The following is a 17233-nucleotide window of genomic DNA, read 5'->3' as shown; positions in this document are numbered from 1 at the left end:
GTCCTCCGGTTTGCAGGGAAAACTTGGGGGTTGGTGGCAGGATTGTCAGTCCAGCCACCATTTTTTAAAAAAAAAAAAGCCTCCCACTATTCCAGTGTGGTGCCAAGGTGTCACCCGCTGCACTTGAGCCCCAATCCAGGTGGCTCCTCGTGTAGTGGGTGTGGCAACATGCTACCAGTGCATGCACTCAACCACCGCCACCACCACCACCTTCTGCTCCTCCACCTCCTCTTCACAGTGAGAGATTATCGGTGGTTGGACATAAATGAGTAATCCTTTTCTTAATGACATTCTTTACCATAGGAAAATCCAGATCAGCACCTCGGTAAGTCTTCCAGTTCACTCTCTACACTGGCGTGCCTTTCCTCCACAATCTGTTTTTCACTGACACTGGAGCAATCTCTTAAATGTGATATCAAGATTTATTTAGAGGCCATAACTAGAACTAGGTCTGGGTAGAAGAGTATCTCTATGGGGTCCTCTTCCAGCCCTTGGATGATGTACTTTAAATTATGGTTATTGTCTCTACAATATCTTAGTAAAGTATTAAGTCCCTTTAAATGTTTTAAAAATGTTGCTTGATTTAAAAAAAAAAAAAAATTCTTACAGCACTTGGGAGTTTATGGCAGGGTTTCTGGCCCATTCAGTGGATTCAATTGCTTGTTGTGTCATTTTGATGTGTTTTTTTTCCCTCCCCACTTTTCTGTTTGTCTCTCTGTCCTTCTAGGATGTCACATTAGAAGCTATTTTGGCCCTCCAAAGCCACATGATACTTCTTCATCTTCGTCTTTTGGCTGCTCCCATTTAGGGGTCAATACAGCAGGTCATCCATCTCCATCTATCCCCATCTTTTACATAATTTCCTGCCACACTGACTGCCACATTACTCTTGATAGATACTGCAATATCCTGTGTCTTTATCCAAATCTTCTCAAACTAGTAGATTGCTGGACTTTGATGTCTGTTTCCAAGTCTCTCTTTCTGATTTAAATAGCTCCCAGCCTCCTTTCTGTTGCTTTTCCAACTGAACATTCATCTTGGTACTTTTTTGCCTAGAGCAGAATGAGCAAAGATTTTTTTTTTTTACCCCCCAGCACACCTTTTCCACAATCTCTCCTCTTTCTAGCAATGCGCAGAGGCAGTAGTAGGCCTTCATTGTCAACCTTTTTGGAAAGGCTATGGTCCTCTCTGTATCCATTCCTGAGAGTTCAAAGTATTACTTTGGCATTTCCTACTTGCCCATTCTGCTCATTATTTCCCTGGAAGACACCTCTGTCTACGAGTTCATGAAACAAACTCTCATGAACCAGTGAAGTGATTATGTGAAATGGAGAGATGATTTAAAATTCTCCTTTTTGGCTGGGTTGATCCCTAATTTTGTATGACTGCTCACAACCTTTTCCTTGTTTTCTTCAAGTTGTGTATAATCGGGCATTTTGTGCATTGTGAATGCTAAATTTATTTTTTGGGGGGATTAGGAAACAAAAAAGGGACATTGAGGGACAGACTTTCTTGCTTTCCACACCAAGCATTTTGTGTGCGTTGTCTTCAGCAGCAGCAAGCTGCTATTACGTTTTTCCTTAGATTGTGTGTCTGAAATTTGCATGCTGACTTGGTTTTAATGTGCAATATGATGAAACAATTTATCTGAGTTGAACAGTTCATTTGGGTTGAAAACAACAGTTACCAATATGAAATGAACCAACTGAGTCGATTAGTTTGCAGTTTATTTTAAGAAGTTTGGGTAATTTTTTCTCTTCTAAAACAAGATTATTAATTATTTTTGTGCCCCTCTTGCCACATGTTTCCTCTCAGTCATTTGGATAAGCAGGAATTTGTTGTTGTCCATTAGGTGCCACAGAATAACTAAATGAATTTTGGGTAATTTTTTTATTTTATTTTATGTTATTTATTTTTTTCTGACAGTTTGTAGCCTTTCTCCTTCACTACCCTGGGAGGCAATTTTTCTGCAAATAGAAGCCTCTCTGAAGACATCTTTTCATCAGAAACAGAAGTTTCTGAATTACTTGTTTCTCCTTAGTGATCCTACCCAGGAGATACTGTAACTTTTAGATCTGATCAATTAAAATGTGATACATAGAGCTGGCCACATCTATACTTTTGTTTTCATTGCGTGCCTGCCTCACATTCCTCACACATGTAAAACCAGATTTTCAAGGGGAGCTACAGCAAAAAAAATGCTAATTTTTGTGTTCACTTCACCGGCCCTCAGTTCCAGACTTCCATCACATCTACTGGTGGTTGTTTGCATTACTCCTAATACATTTCATGTCTTTGAGGAATTCTTTTCATTCTTTCTAGTTTACAACACTAAACAGTTTTTGGTGTTTTGTCACTTCCACGCCCCCCCATCCCCAAACCCCGTCTCCTCCAGACATTTAACAAAAAATCCTGTTGGCTACAATAATTTTGAGTTGCAACTGACCCCACAATACGATTTCACAATATTTGGGTTACAATATGACTCTTTCATTTTGTTTTGTGATATATGAAGGAGACCTGAACTGCAGTAATTAATATAAGTTATGAAAGAAAATAAATTGTGTTCTTATATCAATCCTGTTTAAACACTTTATAAAGAAAACCCTTATAAACTACATCCTACTCAAATCTTTAACAGCTAAAATACATTTTTCTCTGTATCTCTACGGTCTCTACAATACGACTGAGAATAGCATACTCATTGATACGTTGTCTGAATTTTATGTCCTGTCAGATGTCTAGTAAAATGAACCCTAATGTTTGTGGAAGGCTTATTAACCAATACTGAGTTTATAATGCTTAATATGTAAAACAAATATTTATTATTATAAACGTGTAACAATTCTTAGGGCTTCATACTGTGTGTGCACATTCTCTTGACATAAATGGTACTAGATCAATAAAATTTTGTTTTTACACTAAATCGTTAGCCTATTATGTCCTTTAGGCCTTGACACTGCTGCTAAAGAAGCAAAATGTGTCGGAAACTCAGTGGTTCTTATATTGGTAATCTTTATACATGACTTCTAGTCTGAGAGTACATCAAAAATTCATTGCAGTTGCTGGATTTTGTTGTCTTGAAGATCTTCTAATTACATGACTAAGAATCACAAGGGATGACAGATTACGTGACAGCCTCATGATCTATCTTCACTATTTGATTTTGTTGGAGTGAGCTGCAGACCTGTCTGAGTCACTGTGGCTGTCAGCCTACATGACTGGCAGACATAGAAGTGCACCACAGCTGCCACCAACTAACTAACATTGTGCAAATGGAGTCTATGGCAGAAAATTACTTGAAAGGTCATGTAGTGTGAAGAGGGTTAATCAGGGCTAAAAAACCTCATATGATGCTCTGCATCTTATGTTTTTTGTTTGTAGAATGTATCTTTTTGTGTTCTTTGTAGAACTATTTACCCCAGGCTACTTTTTTCCTTCACCTGTGCAAATTTGGGCTTGACAGAATGGTGTGGCAGGGCTGAGGACAAACTGCTGAAAGTGAAACATTTTAGCCAAAAGTGATTTCTGTACTTGAGGTCTCTCTTGCATCCAGCAGGTAGAAAGAGGCTAGTAAAGTGAATGATTCCCCATTTTCCTACTGACTGTATTAGTACATGTACATGGAGAATCAAAATTGTCCCAGCGTGACATAGAAATCAGGCCTCAAGTGCTCCTGTCCACTGGAAAGTGAGAATCCTGTCATTCAGCTCAACTAGTTGAAGGAGAGAAGAGTGCTAAGCACTAATGAGCCTTTTTCCTCACTTGAAAGTTAAAGTGCAGGTCCTTCACACTTTAGAGACGACTGGAGCAGAGTAGTTACTGTCCAACCAAAAAATGAACAGTTGGTTCCTAGAAGGGATGAAGATGAAGTCAGTCTACTATTAAATACTGCATTTTGAATAGTGTTCAGATTTTGTGATTATTAAAATGTGTATTGCAGTTTGAATATTCAGACTTGAATTAAAAATGCATTCTGTCTCTATTTGTAGTCTCTGTATTCCAGATACGGTATTTGACAGTTTATGCAGCACATTTTCATTACCAGATTTTAAATGAGACACAGCAATAAATATGACAATTTTTTTTTTTAATTCACAGATGACTTGATTTTTAACTTGCGAATGGTACTTCTAGGTGTGACTGTTGTGTCACATGAAAATGTACAAAGTCTATTTCAATTTGAGACCAAAAGTTTCAGCATGTTGCCTCCTGGTTTATTTCTCTGATTCGGTATCAACATAAAAGCATTGAATAAACTAGGAACAGTAAGAAAAATAACCCAGGGCTTGGTCATTGTCATGTTTTAACGACAGATAGTTTTTGCATTTTTCACTTCAATGCCTAGTACAGCCATACTTTAGATGTGTTGGTCATTTCCGTAGCTTCAGCACTGCCCTTGTGTCTTCGCGTCCAATCATTTTACATCCAAAAACAGAGAAGGCGCTTTTAGCAAAAATATGGCATACTAAATGCGTCTTGGATTTGAAACCTTTCTAGTGAATAGGAGGTGAACTTGACTGTGACTTATGTAAATGGTGTGCTGAAATGCAAAATCAACACATTTTAAAATGTATTACCACAACCAAGAGAGTATGCTGCTGGAGAATTGGGATTGCAGCAGCCTTACCACAACGTCAAAAACAGCTTAAATTTAAAACTGTCACTTGTCAAAGCCCAAGTGAGCTTGCTCTAGCAAGTGCTGGGTTTTTGATTTTTAAAGTCAAGCTGTATTTGATATAATGTTTAGAGGAATACTATGGACAAAATTAAATAAATTAGCTGCAAAAACACTGTCTATGACACATTTTATGCACACATTTCATGCTGTTTTTCTTAATTTCACTGTCAAACTTTTATTTATTTCCAAAATCCTTCTTGTGCATTTTAGAATGTGATAAGCTTTAGTCATTAAACCGTTTTGGATGGAATGAGGGGTTGTCCGAGACCCTCAAATCTTTCAACTCTTCCAGCACAGAATCTACAATACTGTATGCAGAGAAATTGGTTGTTATTGGCACCCATGATAAAGGTGAACATAAAAAAAGTAATTTAAAATAAATCACACAGATAACAAAATGGAAAAGTTGCTGCCTTTATACTAATCCAGGTGTATCAAAGCAAAAGTTGATGAAATAGAACTATTTTGCCCTTTAGAAAGACATGTCAGACTGATTTGATAATGTTGGTTTTGTAGAGGAAACTCAAAGTAAATTAAATCTGTAGTGAGGTTTTGCTTATTTAAACACGACTCAAACCTGGGGAATGTTTTTTTGAACTCCCTTTTCCTCTGGATATAAAGCCATAGGTAACTTGCATGAGAAAAACTTTTTGTCATCCATCATTATGGCAGAAAAGCAATGAACTATTTACATTAAAGAAACAAATAGCTGTTGACCTGAACAAATGGGGTGTATGGTATTAAAACATACATATAATTGTAAAATTAGAGCAATAATCAGAGGTTCAAAGCCACTAAAAAGCTGTTAACTAAACTCGTGTCCTCTTTGTGGTATCTTCTGAGTTGTATAAGAAAGTAGTAATGGAGGAAGAAAATAAATCAGTTTTACAAATGGAAAATTACGTTATTTGGCCTTCATCTTGCCATCGCCTTATCTCCAATTCGGCAATTACACAGTGTATGTATGGCATTAGGCTGTTTTAAAAGGGTCTCCAGAAATCTGCTTGACCACAGTGAATAAACATTTTGACTTTGACAGGCCTCTATTGTCAGATAGAACAAAATTGAATTCCTTACACACTGGCACTATCGGGATTTTTGGAATTTTTGCCAAGCATGGCATAGTCAGTGTTTCTATAATGGGCTCATTGATGGTGAAGATCAATGCCATCATGAACTGTATTAATCATTGGGACGTTTGATTGCAAAGCAGTGTTGCTTGAAACAGAAAGCTACTGCATATCTTGGTCTTGGATGGATCTTCCTATATCATGAATTCTTTACACCATGGAATCAAAGAAATGGTTGACTGAAAACAAAATTGATTGTCTCCAGAACTGAACCTGATTGACAATATATGCTGAGCTGTAGAAATCAGTGTACATGATGTATAAAATTAAGAATGGATGCACTGAAGAATAGTCCAAGGTCCCACCTGTTGCACTTTTAAGTTTTTTAACTGTTATAAGTAAAAGTCTTTTTGAATCACTTTTCTCATGAATTTATAGCAGCAATTACCAGGCACACGGGAACCAAAAATTTTGACACCAATATTTCTTGGGGACTTTGGACTGTAGTTTCACAGTTTTTGAAAATAAAGCATGTGTGTCTTGTGAAGTGCCGTGTAGCTGCCATCTGCTGGCAGAGAGAGCATCTGCGGTTGTTTTAGTCCATCAGTCTCAATGACTAAGACTCATAGGAAACTTGAATTTGGAACCAAGCTGCTTTATTTATTTAGATGTAAAATTCTACATCCTAAAAAAATACAACACGATGCAACACATAGACATACAAAGTGCAGCACATTTTAATTTTTTGGCTGTATAAATATAAAACTCTTTAGTGATTGTTTGGTGATGCTGTGGCCACGGTTGCTTCCTCCAAGTTCCAAACGAATGGATCCACATCTCGCCTTGGTCACTCTCTCTGTGAAGTTTGTATGTTCTTGCTGCAACTGTGTGGTTATTCCTTTGCAAATTCAGTTTTTGCTTTCCCATCCTAGAAACCTGCATGTTAGATGGATTGTTGACTTGGCGTTAGTGACGAGGTGTGCATTAGTGTGCCCTCTAATAGATGGATGTCCTCTCCAGGGCTGGCACCTGCCTTGTGTTGTCTGATGCTGGGGTAGGTTCAGTGCACTTAGGTCTGAATTTGGTTAACTGGGTATGGAACGTGAATGAAAGCTCTTAAGTCATCTGTTTTATTGTGCTTGTGTGTTTGTAGCAAGGAAATGTGAGAAGTAAAAACAGACTAAGAAAAGACCTGTAGACAGTTTAGAAAATGAAAGAAAACTACATTTTTTTAAGGAAAAATGAAACTATTGAGACCAATGAGAAAGTGACAAGTGGCTGGTATTTTCATTTATGTACCTTGAAATTTACAGTGATTAATTTAGCTGATACCTCTTGTAACCAGTAGTGGGCACCACAGAATCCCAAACCTCTGTGCCAATAATGTCAGACACAATCCCGGGTTCAAATAATGGATTTTGTAATCCAACAAGTATCAAAACAAAGAAACACAGCCGAAAAACCATAGTGTTTTTCCTGTCCGTCCTCCTCTAGTTGAGTGTTGCCCACTGCCCAACTCTGACTCTCCGAGATAAGGCAGTGGGCTCCTTTTATACTGGACCCGGAAGAGCACCTGGTGACCAGGCATGACTTGTGGGGATTACTTCGGGGTTGTTTGAGAGCCAGGGTAGGTACCCCTACCCCACAAACAGCGGTACCTTAGGGACCCCGACATGGCTGCACTTCTGTACTCCAGTTCCCATGAAGCCCTGCAGGGGTCCATGCTGGGATACCTCCAAGCAGACCACTGCCACCTAATGTATGGGGGTTGCAATTGCTCCTTGCCTCCAGCTTCTACTTGTCTATCTCCTGAAACCTTCTATTTTATCCCGAAGTCATGCTGTTGTCCAGCCGGGATGCCTATCTGTCCTTCATGGCACAAGCACTCTCCTCAAAAAGATAACTTTACTAATTTTTTCATATTTTTGCATTTGTCGCATGGGAAGATTATGTGATTTGCTCTGGGTCACTTTGGTTGGTAGGGATTGAATTGGCCACCTTGTGGTTTATAGTGGATTTCTTTGCCATTAGGAGAGACTTAAACATGAAAGGAAAATATTGTTTATGGAATTAATGAATTGAAAACACAAACTATAATCATGCTAATAAAGTTGGTATTGGATTTAAAATCGCAGGTGTTATGCATTGTTATCTTCCACCTATATATGGCTCTGTAGCAAAACAGCTCTTGGTTGTGTCCAGCCAAGGAGGTCCTGTGATGGCCCAGTAAGTACAATAAGTGCAGTTGTCCAGTTTGTGACAGAAAAATCCTGTTGACTTGTTGGTACTAAAATATCTTCAAATCAGGATCAAAAGAATTTGACAGAGATGTTGAAATGTGGAGTTGTAGTTTAAGGCAGAGTATATGCAAGCGACCATGTCGGGAGAAACCTTTTATTTATATATAAAAGTGATTTGGCTTTGAACCTGAAGTGCAGCTCCAGTATTACCAGCCTGATTTTTCTTGTGCTTTGTGTAGAAGGCCAACACTCTTCCTCCCCCTATCATTGTACTAAGGAGGGACCCTGAGGGTATTCACTGAAATTTACTTTCCCCCTCCTCTGTTCCGCTCCTCTGTTTAGGTTTAGCATACGTGAGATTCACCATGTGCAGGCATTAAAGCTTCCTCTGCTGGTAGGTATGTGCCACTGCAGTAGGAGTTTGATGCAAGTGTACCAGGGTGAAAAGTGTGTTTTCCACACTGCACTCCTTGTAAACCCTTCAGCATCTTCCTGTACTGACAGGCCTGTCTTGGGTTACAGATAACTAATTGTCTGACATTTACACATTTCAAATTTTGTTTTGACAGAAGTTGCCAAGACGTGCCAGGAGAGGGAGAATCTGGGCATGCTGGTCTGGTCGCCTAATCTGAACCTGTCGGAAGCTAAATGTGAGTATAACTGCCAGTATGCACATAGGAAAAGAATTCAGTAAAATGCCTACATTCATTCTTTGCACAACTGGCCTAGTGCCTTAGGTTTACTTCATGCATTTTGTCAAATAGCTTAGTGCTTCACCACAGGCTGGATAAACATTCTTGAGATATACAGCCCTGCCATTTTAGAATATGGCATTTAAAGTAACTGAGTAATTTCTCATGTCCACTCAAATCAAAATATACAGTATAAGTACTCTGGAATTATTATTTTTTGGCTCTCACTGCTGGAGCTTTAAAGGGTCATGCAGACAGAAATTGAGACAATATTTTTGGTCAAGACATATCCATGGCGAGTCACTCAGTAGTAATGTGTGTATCTCCCTTGTAAGACCAGAATGTCCCACTTTAATGTTTGGGAATATGTCATTCTTTAAATCTCTGAGATTGAAATTAATAAACTACAGTGTTCAGCTCTTTGTGGCCTTTTTTGGATCCATATCTTCAGTTGCTTCATCTCTGTCTAGGTGGAAGAAAATGGTATTTGGAAATAATGTAGCCACAGTAGGTTGTAAAAGGGTGCAGATAGTCACTGTTGTGAGAGATCCACTGTTGTGTTTCACGCTCCAACTGGGATGCCAGAACAATGAGGAGATCAGTTTATGAAGTGTTTTGTTGTGGAGCGTGTTGCACACATCACAACCCATCCCCATCTACACATTTGCAGTGTGGTAACTACAGGTGGCCGTCCCTGAATCTGACTTCTGGAATGTAAAGGCCTTCAGAAACTCTTCTTATGTTGTGAGCAACAGTCGAACTCTAGAACTCCTGCGTGCAGGAATGACCTTTAAACACTGCAAATAGAGCAACTGAGCTTTCTCTTTAATTCAGCTCTTCCGTTTTTGCCACTACACTCCTCTTGTCCACAGTGCAAATCCTGCTGAGTATGGGAAGTGTGTTTGTCATGGAGTGAATTACACACACCACATTCTGTCCCACGATGCACACTACATTTGCACTGTGATTGTCTGTCCTGGGACAGATTGCGTTATGTGCACAAGAAAACGTGAACAAGTTCATAAATTGGCAAAAGTCTGCACAAAACAACTTTCACCTTCTGTTTGTGGTTCAGACTTCTTGATAAACTGTTTTCAGCAAATAACAAAAACCCTTTATGTATTCGTTTTATAAGATAATAGAAGATGGGTATACTGTATCTAAGTATATACCTGACACGAGAATAAAAAAACAAAGCAAAACATTAATCTACATTAGCTTAGGTTGATTTTTTTGTTTTCCTCTCTTACTTATATAAATAAAAAAAAAACGTAATTCTTAATTGAAGATTTGTATCATCTTACAAGAATTCTGGTCTTTCAGTTAGTTAGATGGATCACGTTTAGCTAATGACAAAGTTTCTCTGTCTCACTGATTTTGCCAAAGCTTGACTGCACTTGCTTGCAGTCACCCCTCAGAATAACTCCTCTGTGAGGATCTGTAAGCTTGCGTGACGCACTCTGAAGCTGTTCAGAGTTTACAGGTTGCTTTAGTTTCCTGCAGAATTTAGAAGGAGAAACCTGTAACATCTTGACTTTCAGGGCAGGGAACCTCAATAACCAGACCTGTTTGTATATACTCCCAACTACAAATTTATAACCATACCATTCTTCAAAGCAAAAGTATAAAGCGTGCTTCTCTGTTTGACTCGTGTTGTCTTAAGGGATGGAGGTGATGCTTTGTTCAGATTGCTGCAGGTTCTTTTGAGGTTCTCTGGCAAATGTGGAAGGATCAAACTCTCCATCTTTGTCCAGATTTTCTGTTTTTTGACTTTGAGGTTTCACATATAGTGGTCGTTATCTCCTAGCATAAAAACTGTGCCTTTTGGGCCGTTCGTGATCAGTTGACTCCTTTCTTTAGTAATACTAATGGGTTGCTTCTTGTATGGTGCGTTGTTTGTGCACCTTGCTTTGCTTTCGCAAGGATGGACTCAATATTGGACCCACATCCAACTCTGTTAATGACAGTCTTCTCCTCTTACGATCGGGCATTTAGGTTACCCCAGAGAATAGAAGGGTTTGCTCCAGACTTTGCTTATAGCCACACAGTAGACCGTAGTGGTCCTGCTGCAGAGCAAAAGTTAAGGACAGACAGACAGAGAGAGAAGGCAAAGAGTACAGAGTTATTGTTACAATGGGTTGTAATGGATTGCCAGTGGTTGAGTTATGGATCTTTGGTCACTGACCAAATGGTCAACAGTGCAAGGCTATAACATCCCTAGATGTCAGTTGCCTGTGATTGATCAATCTTATCGGAGAAGACTCTAAAATAGCATTCCAGAGACAGGCCCCATGATGGCAACTTACACTTCATCACAAGTTAAGTGTCAATGAAAGACAGGATTGCACCTTCTTGCTTAAGTAGGGCCAAAGCAAACTGGGCCATTAATGGGCAGTCCCTCTTAAAGTATCCAGGTAGACTTAACCTAACTGAGTACTTTTCCATATGAACATTCTGTGCCTCTCAGAATTTTGGGACTCTTTGTTCCCATTTTTTATAGCACTTTTTCTGTCGTTGGTTACTCACGCTGCATTAAGATGGTCTGCTGCCCCATCCTCAATACCCGTTTAGAATGGAAAAGTTCAAAATAGTTCTGTTACTAGATGCCAGAACCAACAAAATAATCAGAAAACCTTAATAACCCTCTGTGGTGCAAAACACAAATACCAACAAATTCAAATAAATTTTTGAATTTGATTTTAAATCTTCCTGACTTCAGTAGAAATAAATATTAGGAATTTTGTGAAAGCTAGATTAAAACTGAATAATAATTTTGGCAGATATAGAGTGGCAAAGTCTTAGGTTCTCCAGATAGTTTTTTTTTATCTGAGAGATCTAAATTTCCATCCAAAAGCAAAGGATCAGGGCTGCTTTCGGTTAATCCATTTGTTTTAAACCTGCATTCCCATTGCAGGATTGTGAGGAGCCAAAGTTGGGGCTTATCTTGAAAGTACTGGACAAAAGGCAGGAGCCTAACACTGAATGTGGTACCAGTTAACTACTGAACACCCTCGCTTATGTTGGGTCACTTTATTTGTTGTTAAATGCCATTTTAGTTATACAAAAGGAAAGGAAGTTTGTTGTGGGAGGATCGGGCGCCTCATGTAGAGTGGCAATGATCAGGCCTCAAATTAAACCCAGCTTCCTGTTGTTGGGAGGTACTTGTGTTAAGCACCATTCTACTCCGCAAAGTAAAAAAAAAAAAAAAAAAAAAAAAAGCTTTAGAAGAGATAAAGATAATAATAAAAAAAAATAAAGCGCGATGGTAAGCAAAGTCCAGTTCAGATGTCAAAACTGAAACTAGTAAGGCCCTACAAAGTTCCAAAGTCAAGTTTGAAAAATGGAGAAGGAAAAAAGGCAAATGGGACAATGAAGCACTATTGAAATTGCAAGGCTGTTGGAAGCTTTGTTGGGCCACTAGGTGGCAGTGTTGGACTTGCAGCCTTCCTTTTTTTATGCTCTTGATGATTTGGATTCAATGCACCTGAATTTTGACAAGCAAATGTGATCTCAAACCAAGACGTCTAGTTTGTGTGCGGAGATGTACTACGTGCACTTTACTGGCTGTTTCAAATAATAATCTAAACCACCTGCATTGGGTCTTCGAACAGTGCTTTTATATGTGTGATAACTGGGAAAGTAAAATAAGTCCAGATTGCCATTGTTGCCATTTACTTGCAAAACTGAACAGTGTGTGTGGTTGGAGACATCACTCAAAGAGTAAATCATCAAGGCTTTTTGCACAGATCTCTGGGCAGTTGTAAAACTTATACACACTGTTGTGAAATTGTGACTGGTCGGCACAACTGAACATATTTCATCTTGCTAACACTACAACATTTCCATTAAAATGCAGTACTTGACTGCCCTTCTTCTGTCTATGACTACATTCTACATACTCTTGTGTTCTAGAGATGGCTCCAACGTGCACCTTGTGTGATCTTTTCGTTTTTCAGAAAATAGTGGCAATATTGGGTGCCATTTAATACAGGTTTACTCATTTTCTTTAAAGGTGACAGACTAGAGATTTTTAGGAATGCCTCAATATGTGTAGTGTAGTTTGCTGGGCTATTGGTGGTGGCTTCTTTCTAGTGGAGATTTAAATGCAAACACAAAAGTTTGACTTTCCTTCATCCCTGGACCTGTGCCGTCTCATCTGAAGGGTTTGCTTAATCATGATGAAAGATATGTTTCTGTCAGGGGAGTTTGCCGAGGGCTTCCTGGGTACAAGGTGCTGCCCCCAGAAGCATCAACCGAAACCTGACTGTTTTCAACACACAGGTGGCCGCCTAGAATATGCAGTGAGCAAAACTGAGCTGTTTTAATATTAGTGTGTGTCACATCCAGTTTCAGCTTTTGTAGCAGTTTCCCTTAAAGCGGCTGTAGTGTCTTATGTGGCTCAATTTAAAAAACAAAGGTTTGAAAGAAAAAAAGTGTTGTTTTCCCCATTTTTCAATGAATTGTTGTAAAGTTATCTTTCAGATGGACTTAAGACTGGTTATTAAAGGACTGCTTATGAAAAGGGGCCCCAAATATAATGTTGTAATTAATAGGCATTTGTAGATTTGGAGTAATGAAATGTTAAATGTGATGTTAGTTTTCCATCCATCCATATCCAGTTATATCCTAACTACAGGATCACAAGGGTCTGCCGGAGCCAATCCCAGCCAGCACAGGGCGCAAGGCAGGAAACAAACCCCAGGCAGGGCGCCAGCCCACCGCAGGGCACACACACACAGCAAGCACACACTAGGGACAATTTAGGATCGCCAATGCACCTAACCAGCATGTCTTTGGACTGTGGGAGGAAACTGAAGGAAACCCACACAGACATGGGGAGAACATGCAAACTCCACGCAGGGAGGACCTGGGAAGCGAACCCTGGTCTCCTTAGCGCAAACTAAAATTTGGCAGACTCCTGCGATCCCTAAAGGTTGTTTTTTTTTTTTTTTTTTCCTCTTTCAAGAAATAAAGTTTTATATTAAATTTAAACACTGTTTTAGTGTGCTATGCTCTGGTGCCTCAAAGGTACTTACAGAATAAAAATTTAAAAAACTAATCTGCAATAAAACATCTAATGAAGGTATTCCTGTTAGTTAGAAAATGTATCACCGTCTGCTTTATGAAGTAAACTTTACTCCAGATCACACATAAAGGAAGTGGTTTACCTGAGTGGCAGTTTGCCAGCAAAATGAAGATTTTTGGATCAAATATGAGGTGCTTGTAACACATTAGTGCTTCTGTTTATATGTATACTTCATCTATATGTACTGGTTTTCTTTACCCATTCTTTGTCCATTTAAGAGCCATAGTGTCAGGGTTCACTTTTGCTTTGAAGTTATTACAGGCAGGGTTGGCTGAGATAACTGGGCGTAAAGAAAGTGGACATAAGTAAAGGGATTGTACATATGAGTAGGTGCATTTTGCAGATTAGATTGGCCCTCAAACTAAGCCACATATTCCCTTTTAACTGCCATTTCTTTAAGGTCATGAAGCGTAAGGTGTATATTCATAAATAGGTGCATTCATTTTATTTCTGCTAACTGAAATTTAGACATCTGGTGGGGTGCATTGTACATGGGATCGAGAATAATTATGAGCAGTACAGTTAGGAACATTTAGAGAGAGGACTGTGTTAGTAGAGAAATACCTAGATGACTGTAAAGGGAGGAAAAAAAGTCACACACTTGACTCTTAATTATAAAGCCATATTATTTTAACACTGCTCAAAGGTTCTGTTTGTCATGGGTGGTGAAGTGGACAGCTTGTGTTTTGGGGGGTAGGGTATTATGAGATTTAACATTTCAAAACACAAAAATTGACCGTTCTTATCTTAAACTTTTAAAATTACAGGTGTTCTGCTGGTTAAACCATTTCAGCCAAAGGTGAGCCCTTCTGAGCTCTTCTCACTGTAAGTTCTGCAGGGTTACCTCACCTCACCAGAATATTCTGCCATCAGTTTCTGGTATGTGTCCTGGCCAGGTCTCTTGATCACATTTTGGTCGTCATTAAAGTTGCTTGACCTGAATCAATTTCACTGAGCTCTGCTGTAAGACATAATTTTATGCATGCAAGCCATTTTAGTGTGTTTTTTTGAGGTAGATGTGTGTGAAAGAACACATACTGTATATGCTTATAAGCGTATAAACGTTTGAGGTTTTTTTTGTTTTTTTTTTTCTTTCATCTTCCAGTGGATGAGTACATTGCAATTGCCAAAGAGAAGCATGGATACAACATGGAGCAGGTGAGTCTGTTTTTGGCCTTTGTTGCCTTCTATATGTGGGAGTCTAGACAAAATGCTGTAGATGCCCTGCTTTGTCAAAGTCCAACGGGTACTTTCTCTTAACTGTTGAAGCCTTTATTGAGTTGTAATGTTTCCCTCATCTCTCTCAATTCTTATGCACTATGGATTGAAGATCCTTGTCCCGTATTTTCAGTGTTTCTTTGTATGTACCTTTACTTATGTATCCTTTTCCTTTAGGCCCTGGGAATGCTATTCTGGCACAAGCACAATATTGAGAAGTCTCTTGCCGACCTGCCAAATTTCACCCCATTTCCAGATGAGTGGACAGTGGAGGATAAAGTCCTTTTTGAACAAGGCTTCAGTTTTCATGGAAAGACCTTTCACCGGATCCAACAAATGGTAAGACATTTATTTGGACCATAGACAAACTAGTAAACCATGTAATGGGGTACTACTACCAAAGATTTACTGTGTAATGTGACAAATAGTTTAAAAATGGAATGACCTGCAGATGGCAACAGATCTAATTGAGGATAGTAATGAGTTGGCCAAAAAAAAGAACTGAACAGTTTGTGTATGTACATCACGCTACTCGTGTTAACACTCAGTTTCTCTGTAAGGTGACATAATAGAGCAGCTTCTGCCCTCAGTTCTTGTCTGTTAATTCTGACTAATTCCCATGTAGTTTCTTGTCTCAGTTATGTAAGTGAATCCCCCTTATTCTGTAACTGTAGCACCCTTCTTAATGATAGTTACTGCCCAGCTTTCAGTGTAAAGTCTATTTAAATTATGCACTCCACTGTAGTTCTGGAGTCTTAACTTGTTGCCTGACAAGTGTATTCCGATCTTTTAATTAATTCCAAGAAATCAACTTCTCCCCTTTCTGTTTCACTTTCTCTTTCAGACAGTATGACTTACCTAAGGAGTTGGACTGGTGACCACTAGTTTTTATTGCTTAATCATTTTAACAGTGTTTAATTATAATTTATGGTATACAATGTGCATTATCCCCGAGACTATTAAACATTGTGGTGGGGCAGGGGCTGAGAGGGTTCAATACTTAGAAATTTTTCCACCATTCCTTACTGTTCCTTGTCATATGATACCCCTACTTGCAAAGTTTTGTACTTTTTTATCGTTAAGAATCCTGTTTGAATTCCATTGCCCAACTTCTCCACATTATAGGCAGCTCATAAAAAGCCAATCATTTGCTTCATTTGTCTGGCTTTTCTTTCCACCTTAAACAGTAGAATGTTGCTGCTTGTAGGTGATCTTTTATTGCTTTCATGTACAGTGTTAATTCAAAGTAATATACAAATAGCCTAGCTATTGATGAGACAAAACACAAAATGGCAGTTTCCTGTCTAATTTGGTGGCTCTCTAATACTTTGCAGCATCTGTGACTGTTAAATGCAGTTCACAATACTAGCTGCTTGCTATATTTATGTATGTATCTGGCAGGCTATTTCCTTGTTCTAAAAAACATAATCTTAAGCAAATAGCTTTTGAACTCAAATTCTACAAGTAATACATGAACTAGAAAGTACATAGATGTACTATATATAAATAAGGCTGTGTGTTTTTTTTCTCACCTGAGAGTCCTGAAAAATGGCTATCTTTGTATTTTTTAGATTGAAATCTGAGCCAGAATATGATGTCCTTTACTATATAAGCTAGAAATTGATTGGGCATTAAAAAATAAATATGCTTGCTCAATAGGTTAGCGACTTAACATCAGCACCATCCCTGGGATGTCACTCTTTTTATGATCTTGTGTGACATACTTCTCTTATTACTTCAGTTGCCAGATAAGTCCATAGCCAGTCTGGTCAAATTCTATTACTCCTGGAAGAAAACACGGACCAAGACAAGTGTAATGGACCGACATGCCCGGAAGCAAAAGCGGGACCGAGAGGAAAGGTGAGATGTGTGGATCAGCTCTGCCTGTTTTGTCTGTGTTTACAGCAGATACAATGACACTCATGACATGCATGTTTTTTCCCCCCACAGTGAGGAAGAAATGGAAGAAAACATTGGGAATACCACAAGTGATGCCGATATTGAGCGTGGTAAAGAAGAAAAGAAAGAGGTACTAGAGTCCAAAAGTAAACCTCAGTCTTGGAGTTAGCCAGGGGCTGTCTGACAAAGATAGCACAACTAAACAAAATGGCTCAATTCTTTATTCCCACGTTTTGTGAAATATCTGCTAAGTGGTTTTTGGGTGATGTCATTTACAGAATGCCACTGGACCAGAGAAGACCGAAGTCAAAGCAGAAGTCATTAACAAGGTACATTTGCCTTCGTGT

The 17233-nt window shown here is 38.9% G+C and overlaps 1 protein-coding gene across 2 annotated transcripts in view; it reads left to right on the top strand.

Moving 5' to 3' along the window:
- Positions 1 to 17233, top strand: part of rcor1 (REST corepressor 1) — a 78326-nt gene that overhangs the window by 51438 nt on the left and 9655 nt on the right. For both annotated transcript variants that reach the window (XM_028821192.2, XM_028821190.2), the window contains exons 3-8: positions 8561 to 8641; positions 14875 to 14927; positions 15165 to 15326; positions 16729 to 16847; positions 16938 to 17016; positions 17165 to 17215. In XM_028821192.2, coding sequence (XP_028677025.1) covers positions 8561 to 8641; positions 14875 to 14927; positions 15165 to 15326; positions 16729 to 16847; positions 16938 to 17016; positions 17165 to 17215 — 545 coding nt within the window. The remainder of the gene's footprint in view (positions 1 to 8560; positions 8642 to 14874; positions 14928 to 15164; positions 15327 to 16728; positions 16848 to 16937; positions 17017 to 17164; positions 17216 to 17233) is intronic.

This window comes from Erpetoichthys calabaricus, chromosome 16 (genome assembly GCF_900747795.2).
Source record: "Erpetoichthys calabaricus chromosome 16, fErpCal1.3, whole genome shotgun sequence".
NCBI classification, from domain to species: Eukaryota; Metazoa; Chordata; class Cladistia; order Polypteriformes; family Polypteridae; genus Erpetoichthys; species Erpetoichthys calabaricus.
This window is presented reverse-complemented; position numbering and strand designations above follow the sequence as displayed.